We start from the raw sequence: 18,824 nt of genomic DNA, 5'->3' as shown, positions 1-18,824 counted from the left end.
CGCCAATTTTGGAATAGAAACCGACGCAATTGAACTGCCAACGTAGAAAACAAAAAATCACTGCCTGTTTAAGAGCGCCACACAATCGCTTTCACCTTCATCTTGACGGTAATAAAAGCCTAAACTAACCTAAGCTAACCTGTCACTAAAATCCTAACCTAACCTAACTTGTCGCAGATTCGCCTATACAAGGCATAACAAAAGCCTAAACTATTGTAGCCTAACCTGTCACAATTTCGTATATGCAAATCATAATAAAAGCTTAAACTATTGTGACCTAACCTGTCACAGTTTCGTATATGCAAATCATAATAAAAGTCTAAACTAACCTACCTAACCTGTCACTTACTTACTTACTGGCTTTTAAGGAACACGCAGGTTCATTGCCGCCCTCACATAAGCCCGCCATTGGTCCCTATCCTGAGCAAGACCAATCCAGTCTGTATCATCATATCCCACCTCCCTCAAATCCATTTTAATATCCTCCCATCTACGTCTCGGCCTCCCTAAAGGTCTTTTTCCCTCCGGTCTCCCAACTAACACTCTATATGCATTTCTGGATTCGCCCATACGTGCTACATGCCCTGCCCATCTCAAACGTCTGGATATAATGTTCCTAATTATGTCAGGTGAAGAATACAATGCGTGCAGTTCTGTGTTGTGTAACTTTCTCCATTCTGTAACTTCATCCCTCTTAGCCCCAAATATTTTCCTAAGCACCTATTCCCAAACACCCTTAACCTATATTCCCCTCTAAAAGTGAGAGTCCAAGCTTCATAGCCATACAGAACAACCGGTAATATAACTCTTTTATAAATTCTAACTTTCAGATTTTTTGAGAGCAGACTGGATGATAAAAGCTTCTCAACCGAATAATAACACGCATTTCCCATATTTATTCTCTGTTTAATTTCCTCCCGAGTACATTTATATTTGTTACTGTTGCTCCAAGATATTTGAACTTCTCCACCTCTTCAAAAGATAAATTTCCAAATTTTATATTTCCATTTCGTACAATATTCTGGTCACGAGACATAATCATATACTTTGTCTTTTCGGGATTTACTACCAAACCTATCTCTTTACTTGCATGAAGTAAAATTCCCATGTTTTCCCAATCGTTTGTGGATTTTCTCCTAACATATTCACGTCATCCGCATAGACAAGCAGCTGATGTAACCCGTTCAATTCCAAACCCTCTCTGTTATCCTGAACTTTCCTAATGGCATACTCTAGAGCATAGTTAAAAAGTAAAGGTGATAGTGCATCTCCTTGCTTTAGCCCACAGTGAATTGGAAACGCATCTGACAGAAACTGACCTTTACGAACTCTGCTGTATGTTTCACCTGTCACTAAAATCCTAAACCAACCTAACCTAACCTGTCACAGATAAGTAGGCCTATATAAGACATAATAAAAGTTCAAACTAACCTAACTTGTCATAACACTCCATTTTCTTACCCCTACACACTTCCCTGAGGTATGTAAATGGCCGAATTTCTATCCCGCTGGAACATTGCAAACTAGCGTGAAACATTCGTATTGTCTCGTAAATTATGTTGATACGATACGTAAGACGGCTGAAGATTCATATCCCCAGTAGGAATAGAAGTCACTCAACGCTCATTTAACCTAATATTTTTAGTGTCCTGATGATGATGATGATGATGATGATGTATTTTGTTTGGGTGAAACTTAGGTATCTCCCCACACTACAAAATTCCTCATTTCACTTTAATAAATCTTTGAACTAACCCACTAGTCCAGTTCAGTCAAAGGTGTAGTGTAAGTTAGAAAGAGCAGGTATCTATGTCTCTATTGCGGACTCTGGCAACAGTGCGCCTCAACCAGCATTCAGTTGTCTTATCCCATTTTCAAAGTTGTTTTGCGTTCATTGTACATTCACAGAATACAAAGCTCTCTTCCAGAAGAAAACATAAATTCATCTTCCTCACAGATCAACAGAAACTTGTGATATTGGTCGCTGAAGGTGAAATGAAGGAAACACATTTCGAATACAATATTCTGAACTTTTATGACCAGTGCATTTCATCTTGAACTATAGAAGGTAAGTTTTGAGGTTAATTAGTAATTTTCTTGGATTCAAATAAGTTCAGTTTATGAATTACATTAGAGAAGTGTCGAGAAATCTGATGGAAAATGCTGGAGCGACTACTTGGGATAATATAGGCGCAAATACATGGAATACAGTAGACGATAACATTAGCTATGATGAAACATCAACTCATTTAGAGAAATGGCTATCACACAATAAATTAAGACAACACAAACAAAACCATTTATATAAACTTTAGCGAGCAAAAATTACACGATCCTGTCCAAATATTACTTAATAATATCAGGATTAAGGAAGAAAGTTATACAAAGTTCCTAGGCATATACATTGATTCAAATCTAACATGGGAATATCATGTACTATTCTTGAATGAAAAATTGTCCAGATTATGTTATGTCTTTCGTATCTTAACCAAAATATCGCCCCTTAAGCGTCTATTGTCAATATACTATGGTTGTGTACACTCAGTTATTGCATATGGCATAATCATTTGGGGATCATCATCAAAATCCTTACAGATACTAAAATTGCAGAAGAGAATAATAAAAATCATGAAAGAAGTTCCAATACGGACTGAGAGCAGAGGCATTTTTAAAGAGCTCAATATACTACCGGTCCCCTGTATCTACGTACTAGAAACAGTCTGTTACATCCATCAGAATGCAAAACAGTTTATACCAAACTCTGAACAGGGGCGGCCCGTCCTTATGTGCTACAATCCTACAGCACAATGATAATTTTGGCTCAAATAATGTATTTGTAATACCACCATAGTATTTGATCTGTCATTTGACAATTTCCCGTGGTTATGTTCATGACGCGTTATAAAGTGTTCAGTCTTCGTGCCTTCTTTGGTGCCTCAGGGGGTTCGTTGTGCTACTCAAAGCTCCACATGAAAAATGTAGACAGTTATGCGCATGTGCGAAGCTGAAATCACTGCTCTGATTGGCTATTTTTACGCGGGAAAGTGCTGTAGTCAGCTTCAGCACAACACAGCTTGGAGATTGCAAAAGTAAAGCGTAACGAAAGAATGCTTGTTTGTGGAAGAATTCGGAACTATGTTTAATGTATTTGGTAATTCAAGTGTCCGACTGCTGCTGCCATCTACCAGTTGAAGTTGCTGTCAACAGCTATTCTAGACTGAACAAAAGAGTGTTCCAATACAAGTTGGATTTCTATACGGAAGACCTGACTTCCGAAATATAAATGGCTGTTCAATTGTCACAATACATAGTATCCAACAATTTACAGGATCAATTCTGTGAAGTATCGAAGTTGTTAAATATTTTGGTTACAACACCAATGACCACTGCTGAGCCAGAAATATGTTTTTCTTCCTTGAAACGCATAAAAACGTTTTTAAGGAACACTATGTCCAGGATCGTCTCACTGCTCTTGCAATACTGTCAATAGAAAAGAGTATGATGTCCAAGATGGAGGGGTTTAACACCAAATGACAAGTTCTGCAGTATGAAAGAACGTCGTATGGACTTCATATTTCATCACTAGATGAGACTCCAAATTAAGATAAATACATAAGTGTAGGCCTCTACAGTAGGCCGATATAGAGATTGTAGCACACTCATTATTTTGACCACCAGCCGCTACTGACTCTGAATACCATGACTACAACACTAGAACTTCCAGTAATATGCATTTAAAATACCACAGGCTTACCAGAAGTCTTAACAGTATATCTCATAATGGTTGTAAATTATACAACAAGCTCCCCTTACATATCAGGAAGTGTACCCAACAAATTTTCAAGAAATCGGTAAAAAATATACTGTTGAAGCATATGCCACTGAGCATAAACGAGTACCTAAATTTAAGTCTTGAACAGGAAATGTAACAATCTCTATTTTATATACTGTTATTGATTGCTGTTGTTTTCCCTGTTTACTGCTCCTTACCTTCCTCTTCATGTATCTGGTAGAAGCACGCTGGACAAACTGCCAAGATTGTCATTGTAATAAAATATACAATGTTAGAAAGTGAATTATTATTATGTTGTAATTATAATTGTTGTCATTATTATTGTATTTGTTTACATTACTATTATACTATTGTATTGACATGTAATTGTTATCTGACGATGCCATGAATCCTTGTATTCTGACGGCTAATAAATACATACATACATACATACATGTGGGCGAGTCTGCATGGAATAACACGTGGGATTATGATGTTTTTTTTTTTTTTTTTTTTCTTCCACTAACACCTCATTCAGTAGATGGCCGCTGCAGACTTCTAACACAGGAGTACAGGCTGTTGCAAAAGAAACATTACAGTGCTTCCATTCCTCACACGAGGTATAGAAATTCTTACACATTCAGAAATTTAAAATATTATAGTTTAGACACATGATCTGAAGACATTAATTCGTTAATTTAACCGCAGAAACTTAATAATTGATTAAATGTAGATCTTACTCGTGTTAATTATGTAAGCATGTGTGGCTTACAGCTGTTTCGGTGTTACTTGACACCATCCTCAGAGCCTACTAGATCTTGGAGCTATCTCAACTTCGTTGCCTGTTGTGTGGGTGCGTTCGTGTGATGAAGAGTTGTGTCAAATAGTGTGTGTTCTGAAATTGAACTGTGTGTTGAGAATTTGATCAGGGTGTGTTTTAGTGTGTCTGTATATTTCATATTTTTCTAGTGTGTTCAGTTTTGGGTTGTACGTGTAGGATTTTCATGTCTGTATTTATGTTATTGTATGTGTGGTTAGCATTAGTTATGTGTTCGGCATATGTAGATGTATTGTGTCCTCTGGTTATTGCTTTGTATCGAGTTTGGAATCATCTGCCTGTCTGTCCAATGTAGAAACTGTTGCAACTATTGCCTGTGAGTTTGTATACGCCTGTGTGGTTGTATTTGTTTCTTTGTGTTGTTTGTGTGTTGAGATGTCTTTGTAGTGTGTTTTCTGTTCTGTATGCTATGTTGTATTTCTGTTTTGTGAATGAGGATGCGATCTTGTGTGTGTTTTTATTTCGTATGTTAGTGTGATGTATTTCTTGTGTTTGTGTTGTGTTTTTGTGTTTGTTGAGTTTTTATTTTGTCTTCCTTATGATGTTGTCTATTATGTTTGGGTTGTAACCATTTTCTTGTGCTATGTATTTGATTGTGTTCACTTCTTCATTGTAGTGTTGTAGGCTCATGGGTATGTTGAGTAATCTGTGTACCATTGTCCTGAATGCAGCATGTTTGTGTTGTATGGGGTGATTAGATGTGTTGTTTATGTGTGTGGTGGTGGTGGTGGTGGTGGTGGTTGGTTTTCTGTATATTTTGAAGGTGTGTTTGTTGTCAACTTTTGTTATGGTGATGTCTAGGAAATTTATGGAATTATTGTTTTCAAGTTCCAGTGTGTATTGGAATAAGATCGCCATTTAATCAATTCTTTATATTCAAGTGTTAAAAGTAGTGGAAGAAAAGTATTTTGCATTAAATATTCCCTAATGTTAATAGAAAAAAAAAAGGAGGTCAGACAAGTTTCAGGGGGCAGTGCTCCCCCATCCTCCCATAACTCCGCCTATGATAATAATAATAATAATAATAATAATAATAATAATAATAATAATAATAATGGAGTTAGCATAATGTGCGCTAAGAAATATGTAGTTCATTTGTCGGTACAGAATTTTCTCAATTAAACATTTCTTTCTTTGCAGTACATAACTTAAAAGCTTTGTGGTTAACACGACAGCGCATCTCTGGAGCAATGAGATCTGTTATGTCGCCACCAGAGTTGCCAACTGGATGGAAATTACTCGAAACTGATGGAATTTCAATGTAGTGGACGAGAAAAGAATTGCTTTGACGGGTGACGTTTTTAGCTGCTCTAATTTTTAATTGTTTAATTTTTGGGGAAGCGTAGATCAACCCAGCACATCAACTGTAAAACTAAAAGCAGATGATGTGGATGAATTAATATTACTATTTTAATCAAGACTAGTAAGGAAGATTTGTTAATATTTGTTTTATTTGTATATAGATATATTGAATGGGTCTTTTTTTTTTTTAATTTTGACGGATTCTGACGGATTTCCAGGTGTAAGACTGACGGGGATACGTTTATGAGTTGGCAACACTGGTCGCCACATTCACGGCTGCATTGATCTCCGTCGTTCCTCTAGATAGAGGCAATAAAGTTTACATTTTGGGAGAATATTACAGTATTTGTTTTGTAGATTTGCAATTGTGGGAAAGGTAAGTTGAAATTTTTACATGTAACATATAGCTATAAGTCAACATAAACTTCACACTCGAATATAATCGTCGTTTTGTTTTCATTATATCTGTTTCAATATTACCTTTGTTTCGTGGCACATTTTAGTTTCGGAACTGTAATATTAAATGGGGAATGGGGTTAATGAATTGGCCATCCCACCTCTTTATCTCCTTGCTTAGTTGCCGCGTGAGCGATGCCCCAGCTCGAAAAGTAAATTTTGGAAAATTGATTTCTCCAGTACCTATGATGGCAAAATAACGCCACAAATTTTTGGGGATGTATTAATAAAAACTGCATCGTACAATGATGGAGGGCATATTTCCAGTAGATCTCATGAATGAAAACCAGTGAATTACCCAAGTAAGGCTGTTTTTCCTTGCTGTGTCTACAAGTCACATTTTTTCCCGAAACGAGCGCCCTCTTCACCTGAGGCAGTCCTCATTCATTACCCGGCACATTTCCTTGCACACCCACTGTACTAACAAAGTTATATCCGAATAAATTCAATGAAAAAATTGTTCCGGGGCCGGGTATCTATCCCGGGACTTTTGGCTTAGCACACCAATGCTCTACCGACTGAGCTACCAGGATCTCCACCGTCTCAATTATTAAAATCTGCTTTACAGGAAGCTTTACCTGAAAGACTAGATTTGCATAATATATGCGTCACTGTGTACGTTAACAGAAAACCACAATTCCAAGTCACACAGAGTTTGTGTGCACTCGATGTAGGTCTCTGGCGTTTCGTCAGCCCACGCGAGTTGTGTGGATATAAAGGGAAAAGTTGAGACGGTGTCGGGTGGAGTTCCCGGGTAGCTCAGTTGGCAGAGCGCTAGTATGTTCAACCAGAGGTCCCGGGATCGATACTCGGCCCCGGAACAATTTTTCCCTTGAAATTACATTTTTATAGTATTGTCGTTTTTGGTGTATCAGAATTCTAGCCAAATTTTTGGGTCTCGCCTGTTATATCAATAAAGTTACGCCGTTGGTTTTCAAGTTCATTGTAAACAGCTGTCTTCTGATCCCATAAATGTTGCAGTTTTGTTGAAGATTCGGAATGCCTGCTATACGTCAGAACGTCTATATTTGTAGATGCATATACACTCACTTTGTTGGTTTTCGAGGTTTGTTTATTAATATTATTTTTTTTGTAATAAATTAGTTATAAACATGTTTCTTTTCACTTCGTATGTACAAGATTTAAAGTTCACCGAGTTTACGCTAATTGGAACGTACTTAATAGATAATGATGTGTTTTGTTACGTATTATGTTGAAGGTATGTCTCTTCATTTTTTCATAGATCTTTATACTTGGCCATGGCCTATTTAAAATTATATTTTAGAAAATTTGTAACAAATAATTTGGGATAACAGTATTGTTATGGTGACTGGCGAGGTTCAAACTAAAAGTGGCTTCCTGGCCATCTGAAATACTTATAGAAAAGAACGACAGATAATCACATGAAATTAAAATGTATATGATATCCTAGACCTTTCACGTCAGAAGTGAAACAACATAAAGCGGCAAAACATTGTCAATTTACTACCCACATAATGGTTAACTGATTGGAATAGGGTATTGCGAAACTACGTCGTTATTTTATTTACTTTTGGTACAAGTAACATTTCTTTAAGTATTTATTTATTTTGCCTTGTACCATCAATAAAAAACACGTATGCTTTTAATTTTTTTTTAAGTTATAAGTGGCTGTATGCAAGTACTTACGCGGTATTCTGAAACTCAAATAAAATACCATTTCGGATTCCGTAATAAATTACGTACATCAATACACTGAATCTTGATCATATGCACTTAGTTTTATATCAATTAATGTCGAAAATGTACATGTGACAACGAAATCAAAGCACTAAAACGTCAAACGTCATGCCTTTATTTCGCCTCTGCCCGCCTCCACTCAGCGTTGCCAAACCTACCCATGCTCCGGCTTGTAACTAAAGATGGCGCTGGCACTAGGCTTCTTTTCCTTTCTACAAAGACAGTACAACCACAATTCCACAAGTACAAATAGAATTACAATTACAATAGAATCTAAGTACTAAAATCTATCTGATTAATAGACACTAGGCAGTTTATTTGTAGTAGTTAAAAACAAGCAACGAATCAGTTTTAGAATTTAACATTAAACCCAGAATATTTATATAGGGAAGAAATTACTTTTGATTCTTTACGAGAAGCCATGTATGAACTAGTGGCGAAGTGTCTAGGAAGTCAGTGTGCGTTTGAATTGAAGATTATTTTGACAGTGTAGCGAATTGAGGAATCTTTGCAGGGAATTGTGAAAGAAGATTGAGTACCTACGAGGTAATGAATGTGATGTGAACTATATCGTAGCAATTTGTAATAACTGTTTCTCAACAGCACAGTTTCTGTAGTCACTGTCAGTTACATAACCTTTTCTTTCAGTTGTGATGGACGTGATCAAAATGGAACCTGCAGTTGATCTGCTGGACTTACAACTACATGACAGCATATACGAAATGGAAGAAAATGATCCTTTATCACAGGTAACTGAAAAGTCTTACAATATATTTTGTTTATTTCTTTGTCTATCACTCATTTCAACATTTCACTCTTTATATTCAGTAGACTAAATTACAGCTCTATGGTGTTGCTGTTTGGTATATGGCGTCATGAATTGGTCTGGCATTATGAAGTGTGCGTTGGTTCTACTCTCCTATTGGAAGACCACTACTCACCCTGCATTAGGCCCATAACACACTTGAAGAGTTTTCGCTAGCGAGAAATGTGTTGCGAGGAAGAGGCGAAGAGCCTTCCTCCACACACTTGGCGAGTTCTCGCTATCACAGATCACACCTCGCTATGATCATCTATGCACTGCCTTCATGCAGAAAGCATTTTTCTGATTATAGTAATCACTCGTTGAGAGAAATATTATAGGTTATGTATTTACGTATATTGTCGTACTTAAATATATATCCTGTAAATATATTGTCGTACTTTACAAATTAGGTACGAATGCTATGTTGAATCTGAGTATTAAGATGTTGAGGAAATGGAGTTACATGAACATATTTTGTTAATGAAAAGAAAAAGTAAGCCTAAAATTAAAGCCAGAAATAATTGAAAATCACATTGTATCTTAAGAAAATAAGGGCGAGTTTTGGACACTGGTTTCGATTTGAATGATGATACGTTTAGGCATTATTTCAGGTTGAATGGACCACAGTTTTTTGCCATTCATTATATGATAGAGGATTCTTCGCTATGTTCTGATTAAAATTATGTAAACTGTTATGACATATAGATACATTATTTAAAATGTTTAATTAATAGTATTAAATCTCATCAAAATAAAATATAGCCCTATTTATTTTCAGATAATCTGATATTTGTCTCCAGATTTCTTCTTTCGCTTTCGTGTTTTTATAGTTTTCATCCCGTGTATCATATAAATAGGTCTACGGGTGACATCGTACAAGTTCGATAAGTTTCTGACTGCAATAATCAGCCATCTTTCCTCATTTTCAAATAAAAACAATACAATTCATCACCATCTGTGATGTCTTTTTTTACATTCAGTCGTCATAAAGGGTATAAATGTCAAACATCTTTGATAAATGTATCAAGAAAATTCGCTGAGCTACCGATTCCAGTGAGAAACTCGCGCGAGGTTTTTGCCTCGAACGAGAAACTCTTCCAGTGTGTGGACGTCCATTTGAATCCATGTTATCAATTTTTTTATTTTCTCGCAACACATTTCTCGCTGGCGAAAACTCTTCAAGTGTGTTACAGGCCTTATTAATGTAATTCTGACCACAGCTCCACTGTGATTTTGTTTGGTATCTCTGTATGAAACTTAGATGAATCTTGAACTAAAATAAAAATTGGATTTTGTATGAGAGAGATTTTCCTCTGTATCCCGTAACATTTTGTTTGAATTATAATTTCTAAGACATAAATTCATCTAGGTGCTTTCTGATATCCTACAACAGTAACCTTTTTTCATTCACTTGATCAGTTTTTATGGAGCACATGCTACCACTTATTGACGAGGAAAACTGTGACCTTATTTGAATTAAATATGTGGAAAGCTTACAAGCACACTGATTTAAGATCTGCTTCTGTTATTGACGTGCTCATTATGATACAGGTTAGCTCGTAGTTGTTCTCGAGAGGAATGTTTGAAAGTCTAAATCAATTTGGAAATTATTAAATATGCTCTAGCATCACAAAATAGCCAAGCAGGATAAATGTAGATATGAAATAAGAACAATGTTCAAGAGTAAACAAGCATTGACCAAATTATATCTTAATTTGTGACAACATTGATACTGTTGAAAATATAAAAGAAAGAGCATAAGTTATAAAATGCATTTCCTATTCCCCTTAATGCATGTATAGAGAAATTATTGTTAGGAATGTTGGCACTGTCATTGGTACGGTTTAATAACATTGCACAATAAAGAGATCTATTTTTTAAGTTTATTCGAATTTGTTAAGCAATTCCCTTTATTATAGACGAATTAATTATTTTGTACTATACTGTTGTATTGTATGTATTTCTATTAAAAAAGATATTATTCCATTTATATTTCTAACCCAATTGACTTTATGAATTTTGAGGGGAAAAGACAAATTTAAAATAAATCACAATAATGTCGCGAGCTTCCTGAAAGCCAAAACAATTCTACATTGTATGATGGGCATCGATGGGGTTGAATATTTTTAGTGTTCCGTTCTATTAATGTGGGGTATAATCCTACTTTGTTATTGTCCTGATTAATAAAATATAATAGACGAAAAGACATTTGCTCGCATTTTCTAGAACATAAATCGGATTATTTTTACACATATTACTCTATGTAAATCATTTTCAAAAGTAATACATGGCCTGTTATAATAATCATTAGTCATTGCCAGAGTCCTTTAAGATCGTGTTCCTGTACTGCCTTCAATTTTCTTCTCTGATTTGTCGTCTGTGTTGAAAGTTAGTCAATGACTGACATGCAGTATCAGATTGGTGCTTGTTACACATGAAGACATCTTTGAAATAGCTGAAAACCATATTCATGATGTCTGTTTGTTCTGTAGGAAAGGAAATCATCGCATCTGGAAGTGACGGCCATAAAGACAGAATGCGTGGACCAGAGTTACGATATCAAACCAGAGCTAAATGTTGAAGACACCACACTAGAGCCTGTTGGCTTTGCTATAGTAAAAACTGAAGTTGATGTAAGTGGTTATGTGTCAATATACTTATATACCAGTAGTGATTTAAGTATGTCAGACCTGTTAACAGTCTCGAATTGTATTAACGCTTTTCCCTTTTTCCATAAAGGCCCATTCACAATGAAAATTAAGCATAAACATAACGTAAGCATAAAACCTGTGTCCATGTTATTTAATGAAAGCATTCACAATGAATTACATCAGCATAAACTTAATCTTAATCATAAGACGTTAACATGAAAGTTTGCAAACTCCAAACTTTCATGCTTATGTTTATGCGATTTGGAAACAGTACACAAGCGGAAAGCGTGTTTTCACTTTTTGTTTAACATCTCATGGGCTTTGCCTACAGGCAATATTTTGATCTATTGGCCGTGATGATAGCTAGGCGCGCAACATGGAATCATATGACGAAAAGTTTATTATTTTACATCTCCGTTTCTTTGATTTCAAGTATTGAAAGCCATATACTGATGCCATTGTAGTTATTAGAAACATAAATTGAATAGCTACATCGTCAGTCATTGTGCAATTCTCCATTTTTATGTAATAGATTCTGTAGTTTTGTTGATTCGGTATGTTTGTTTCCACACACGTGTTATGTTTACGTTATGTTTAATTTTCATTGTGAATGAACCTTTATAGTTTCTACGTGATTATTTTTTATATGAAAACTTCAGGTTTCGTTGCGCATATAAATGGCATGAATGATATAATATACTGTCACTATCTCGAACATGTTTATTAAATTATATTATAAATTTTTTGTTTCCCGGTTTTGAAGGACCTAATTCTTTATTATACTGGCTTACCGCTACTTTACCACTCCTACAACTGCCAACTAGTGGAGCTGATGTTGCTGTGAACGGTTTTCATTATAGATTTGAAATAACGTAATAATTGGGAAATATCTCGAAAACAGAGAGACAATTGTGGCTACAGTCTTTGAGGAACAAGTTGAGACAAAATTTTGAACAGAGACAGCATATGTACTTAATCTTGTGACTCGCACAGCTGCTGTTACTGGGTTGTTGTCATTGGTGCTATCCCTTCCATCATGTCAGTGGTAACCTCCTCCTCTCTAGAGTGTTCACATCCTTCGTCCTTGCTATCTGTCTCTCCTATGTTGATTACAAACTGATCGATGACTTCATCAATTAAACCATTTTTCTCTCAATTAAACTTTTTCTCCTTTTCTATACTTTCGCACGTGTTCTCCATTTCCTGGTCTCTCCTTTGATAATGCAGTTTGAAAGAGAAGTGTTACATCACTGGGTCTGAAAGATACATTATGTTGGCTACATCGTTCTTTACTTGGGCCCAAATTAATTCATTTGCACTGAAGTTGCAATGATAGGGAGGAAAACGGACTATGGTATGCCCTGCTAACTCTGCAATAGTGTCAATTTTGTATTTTCTAAATCTGTTCTTTCTAAGGCCAGTAACACACTTGAAGAGTTCTCGCCAGCGAGAAATGTGTTGCGAGAAAGAGGCGAAGAGCCTTCCTCCACACACTTGGCGAGTTCTCGCTATCACAGATCACACCTCGCTATGATCATCTATGCACTGCCTTCATGCAGAAAGCATTTTTCTGATTACAGTAATCACTCGTTGGGGGAAATATTATAGGTTATGTATTTACGTATATTGTCGTACTTAAATATATGTCGAAATTTACAAATTACGTACGAACGCTATGTTGAATCTGAGTATTCAGATCATGAGGAAATGGAGTTACATGAACATATCTTGTTAATGAAAAGAAAAAGTAGGCCTAAAATTAAAGCCAGAAATATCTGAAAATCACATTGTATCTTACGAAAATAAGGGCGAGTTTTGGACACTGGTTTCGATTTGAATGATGATACGTTTAGGCGTTATTTCAGGTTGAATGGACCTCAGTTTGTTGCCATTCATGATATGATAGAGGATTCTTTGCTATGTTCTGATTAAAATTATGTAAACTGTTAAGACATATAGGTACATTATTTCACATGTTTAATTAATACTATTAAATCTCATCAAAATAAAATATAGCCCTATTTATTTTCAGATCATTTGATATTTGACTCCAGATTTCTTCTTTAAGTTTCGTGTTTTTATAGTTTTCATCCCGTGTATCATATAAATAGGCCTACGGGTGACATCGTACAAGTTCGATAAGTTTCTGACTGCAATTATCAGCCATCTTTCCCCATTTTCAAATAAAAACTATAAAATTCATCGCCACCTGTGATATCTTTTTCTACATTCAATCGTCATAAAGAGTATAAATGTCAAACATCTTTGATAAATGTGTCAAGAAAATTCCAGCGAGAAACTCGCGCGAGGTTTTTGCCTCGAACGAGAATCTCTTCCAGTGTGTGGACGTCCATTTGAATCCATGTTATCTATTTTTTTATTTTCTCGCAACACATTTCCTGCTGGCGAAAACTCTGCAAGTGTGTTGGGGGCCTTAATATTGATAATACTACTTTGATGGATCTCGGATCGTATTGAATGTTCTTTTCGTGTAACCAGGTTTCCATTTTTCTTTTTAAACTTGATAATAGGACCTTATTTAGTTCCGCGGAATGATAAGGTGCATTGTCCATAACAGTTACACCATTTTGAGGAATGTTTGGAAGGAGTTTGTTTACAAACCAATCTCTGAAAACAATACCGTCCATGACCCATAAAGCCAGTTAAAGCTCTGTTCATTATTTCCTCACTTTTCTAGGAAGATTTGTTCGATGTGGACAAAGTTCAGCAGGAACAGAAAGTGAAAGTATCTTCAGAAGAGGATGAAGTGTTGACTGAGAGGTGAGTGTACTGTACTGGTTTTGCTTCTTCCATTCTTTCAGAACTTCCTACACAACTCATAAATTATTAATAACAATGTATCTCTAATGGTAATGTACTTTCTGGTGACATAAGTTTGTTTTGGCTTGAATGTTCATTACTTTAGGGCCGTATTCATAAACGAGACTTTGGATGAAGACTTCCCAAAGTCGGCTTTCGTAGTAAAGTTTAACTTTGTTGAAAGTCCTATTCATAAACAATACTTCTGAGACTTTGACTTTGACTTTGATAAGTCGATATTTGACGATCTTGTTCTAATGTTGGCAATCAAAATCACTGCCTTCTAAACGAATTAAATTAATAGATAGTTGAAATAGAGTAGGCATTGCCACAATCAAAGCCATCAGTCACAAATCGATGAAACAATTGAACATCGGTACATGTTGAGCGATTGTTAACCGTTCTTGCAGCTTTACATAAGAATAATTATTCAAGGGCTTAGAGTGAAACTAATGTAAGTACAAACATTGACATTTTTAGGTCTTTACACCAATCGATAATAATTTGTTCTACTTGGCCACAAAAAATCGTAACTCAGTTCGAACAGTCTTGTATGTAATACAATTCGCGACTACATAACATGATGGTAGCCTTCATATGAAATAGTATTGCCTGTTAAGAATTTTGTTGCGAATAAAACATCGATTGTAGTTACATTAGTTTCACATTAAGCCCTCAAATTATTTCACTGTAAAATCATTTTATTCTGAAGATATAAAAGTTAAGTTGGTGCCACCAATGACAGACTATGAAAGAGACATATCCTGCTGACAGTTGGCATAGTTATTCCCTGCATGTCTGCAGAAACTACTTGAAAATTATTTGAAATCAATATGCAGAAAACATTATTATGACAACAGCAGAATTATCTAACTGTATAACCTATCCTTTATAGAATTAAATAGTCAAAATCAATATTAAGCTATCAATCCTTACCGGTACTTGTAGTATAAAATCGCGATGAAATAAATTGTATTATTTATTTGTGGAACAGATAATCCTTTTTGATTATTCATCAATGAAACTTAAAACATGAAGATATTTATTACTGTCTGTTTATCAAATCTCTACCCTTATTTAGGCTATTCTGTTCGCGAATCGTAGATTAATTCCTGAAGTCAACGACCTGAATATTCCACCTGTGAAACTACCGTAAAAAATCTCGAAGTGCATTTCGAATCTAATCTCAATTGGGATACGTATATTAAATATACATGTAAGAAGGCATTCTCTATTCTCCATTCACTAAAAAGATTGTATCATTATCCATCTAAATTAAAACAGACGCTGGTACAGACACTCATTCTACCTCACTTCGATTATTACGACGTTTTGTTCAGTGATCTCCAAATTGATTCCACTCAGAAACTACAGCGTGTTCGTAACACGTGCGTCCGCTTCATTTGTAATGTTCGATACTATGATCATATCTCACCTTCTTTCGAGAAGTTATCATGGCTTAGGTTACATGAGAGGAGAAATCTGCACTCACTTTCTCTCTTATATCGAATTATGCACACTTCATCCCCCTATTATTCGCCCGTTTTCATACTCTCTCTCGCTATCATAATATTAATACTCGATCACAACGCGATAACACGTTAGAAATTCCACTTCACACATCATCTCTGTATTCCTCATCTTTCACTGTTGCTACCTCTCGTCACTGGAACTCTCTGCCGCCTGAAGTCAAGGGCTGCCGAACATTGAAATCTTTCAAATCCAAGTTAGAAAATTATCTTATGACGAGTTGCCAAACTAACTTACTATTATGACAAGTGTTGTATTGCATGTTTCCACGTATTCACATTTTTTTATGTTCTGGTGATATTTAACTTATTTTATATTTTTGTTTTCATATTTTCCAATAATGGTATATCTCTAATGTGATAAGTTGAGCTATATGTAATCATAATTTTCCTTACTGTGTGTACTTAAAAATATTGTATTCATTGTATGCTTTGTACTGCACTATTTTATTACTACTATTATTATTATTATTATTATTATTATTATTATTATCAATAATTGTCTTACTTTTTTTTAATACTTTGTATGCCTCATTTATTTTGACCTGCTGTTCACATTTTATTATGCTTTTTCCTTTCTTTCTGTATGTTATATATTATGTCTGATTTCTTCTTACTTGTTTACATTTTATTATTATTTTTATCTTATTCAGTTTTGTGTGTAAAATTGTAGTGTACTTTGTAAATTTGTAGTGTTTTTGTAACGCAGTTTTTACTCCTGGTTGAGTGTTAGAGAAGGCTGTATGGCCTTAACTGTGCCAGGTTAAATAAATCATTATTATTATTATTATTATTATTATTATTATTATTATTATTATTATTATTATTATTATTATTATTTGGATTTATAATCTTTAATAATACGCTAAGGAACATGGGCAGCTTAATAATCATGTCCTCAATATTCTCGGCAAATTCAACAGTTTTCCAAATATCAGCCATTTTCCTTATGTCCACGACCGAAAGTCAAAGTCAAAGTCTAGATTTTCGGCGACTTCGAAGTAAAGTCACGATTGAAGTTTATTTTCGTCAACGTGTCGACTGTGACTAGGAAAATGGTGACTTTGTACTTTCCAAAGTCAACTTTGGTCCAAAGTCTCGTCTATGAATACGATCCTTAATGTATATTTGTTTATTGACTCGTATTATATTTTCATCAGGATTGCAGCTACTGGCGACAGGACTGTATCATCGGAATTAGATGGCGTTGCATATGAAGAGAACGAACCAGTATATCAGACTCCCAAAAATTCATATTTTCCAGGAAGACCTCCAGAGAAGCAGTTGGAATTCGAAATCTCTAAAAAATGTTTCCCCATTTCGGAAAAACTAAACGGGCATTTAGACAAGAATGCAACCGAGGAACCTTACAAAAGCGATGTTTCTAGTAAGAGTTTCTCGAACTCGTGTTCCTCAAAGATATACGAACACGTGGACACTGGCGAAATACCTTTCAGATGCGGTGTTTGTGGTACTCGATTCTCGGATTTATGCTACCTAAAAAAACATGAACTCGTTCACACAGGCGGGAAACCTTACAAATGCAATTATTGCGGTAAGTGTTTCTCGCGTTCGGGTAACCTAAAAGTCCATGAACGCATGCACACAGGTGAAAAACCTTACAAATGTGCTGTTTGTGGTAGATGTTACTCGCTGATTAGTAATCTAAACCAGCATGAACGCGTACACACAGGCGAGACACGTTTCAGGTGTGATATTTGTGATAAGTGCTTTTCGACCTCGACTTGCCTAAAAAGACATGAACGCCTGCACACAGGCGAGAAACCTTTCAGATGCGGTGTTTGTGGTAAGTGTTTCTCGGATTCAAGTAATCTAATCCAGCATCAGCACAGACACACAGATAAGAAACCTTTCAGGTGTGATATTTGTGGTAAGTGTTTCTCGCGTTCGAGTTACCTAAAAAGACACGAAGGCGTGCACACAGGACATAAACCGTTCAAATGCAATGAATGTGGGAAATATTTCACGCGTTCCACTACGCTAAAAAGACATACACTTTTGCACTCGGGCGAGAAACCTTTTGTGACCAGTGTTTTTCGGAATCGGGTTCTACAAGAAGACATGAACGCTTGAAAAAGGCGATAAACCTTTATAAGTCCCGTAAAACACTTGCAGAGTTTTCGCCAGCGAGAAATGTGTTGCGAGAAAATAAAAAAATTGATAACATGGATTCAAATGGACGTCCACACACTGGAAGAGATTCTCGCTCAAGGCAAAAACCTCGCGCGAGTTTCTCGCTGGAATCTGTAGCTCAGCGAATTTTGACACATTTATCAAAGATGTTTGACATTTATACTCTTTATGACGATTGAATGTAGAAAAAGATATCACAGGTGGCGATGAATTGTATTGTTTTTATTTGAAAATGAGGAAAGATGGCTGATCATTGCAGTCAGAAACTTATCGAACTTGTACGATATCACCTGTAGGCCTATTTATATGATACGCAGGATGAAAATTATAAAAACACGAAACTGAAAGAAGAAATCTGGAGACAAATATCAGATTATCTGAAAATAAATAGGGCTATATTTTATTTTGATGAGGTTTAATAGTATTGATTAAACATTTGAAATAATGTATCTATATGTCTTAACAGTTTACGTAATTTTAATCAGAATATAGCAAAGAATTCTCTATCATATCATGAATGGCAAAAAAACAGTGGTCCATTGAACCTGAAATAACGCCTAAACGTATCATCATTCAAATCGAAACCAGTGTCCAAAACTCGCCCTTATTTTCGTAAGATACAATGTGATTTTCAGATATTTCTGGCTTTAATTTTAGGCCTAATTCTACTTGTCATGAACAAAATATGTTCATGTAACTCCATTTCCTCATCATCTGAATACTCACATTCAACATAGCGTTCGTACGTAATTTGTAAAGTACGACAATATACTTACAT

The 18,824-nt window shown here is 35.5% G+C and overlaps 1 protein-coding gene across 1 annotated transcript; it reads left to right on the top strand.

The window, feature by feature from the left end:
- The first annotated feature begins 6,208 nt into the window (after nucleotides 1-6,208).
- On the top strand, nucleotides 6,209-18,620 carry LOC138692092 (zinc finger protein 235-like). The gene is made up of 5 exons (XM_069815025.1): nucleotides 6,209-6,288; nucleotides 8,736-8,836; nucleotides 11,385-11,525; nucleotides 14,242-14,324; nucleotides 17,053-18,620. The coding sequence occupies exons 2-5, from the start codon at nucleotides 8,741-8,743 to the stop codon at nucleotides 17,984-17,986; spliced, it is 1,254 nt and encodes a 417-aa protein (XP_069671126.1). The 5' UTR covers nucleotides 6,209-6,288; nucleotides 8,736-8,740; the 3' UTR covers nucleotides 17,987-18,620.
- Nucleotides 18,621-18,824: the final 204 nt, after the last annotated feature.

The sequence above is a fragment of the Periplaneta americana genome, chromosome 16 (genome assembly GCF_040183065.1).
Source record: "Periplaneta americana isolate PAMFEO1 chromosome 16, P.americana_PAMFEO1_priV1, whole genome shotgun sequence".
In the NCBI taxonomy this organism is placed as follows: Eukaryota; Metazoa; Arthropoda; class Insecta; order Blattodea; family Blattidae; genus Periplaneta; species Periplaneta americana.
The sequence above is the reverse complement of the archived record's forward strand: the minus strand, read 5'-3'. Positions and strand labels throughout refer to the sequence as shown.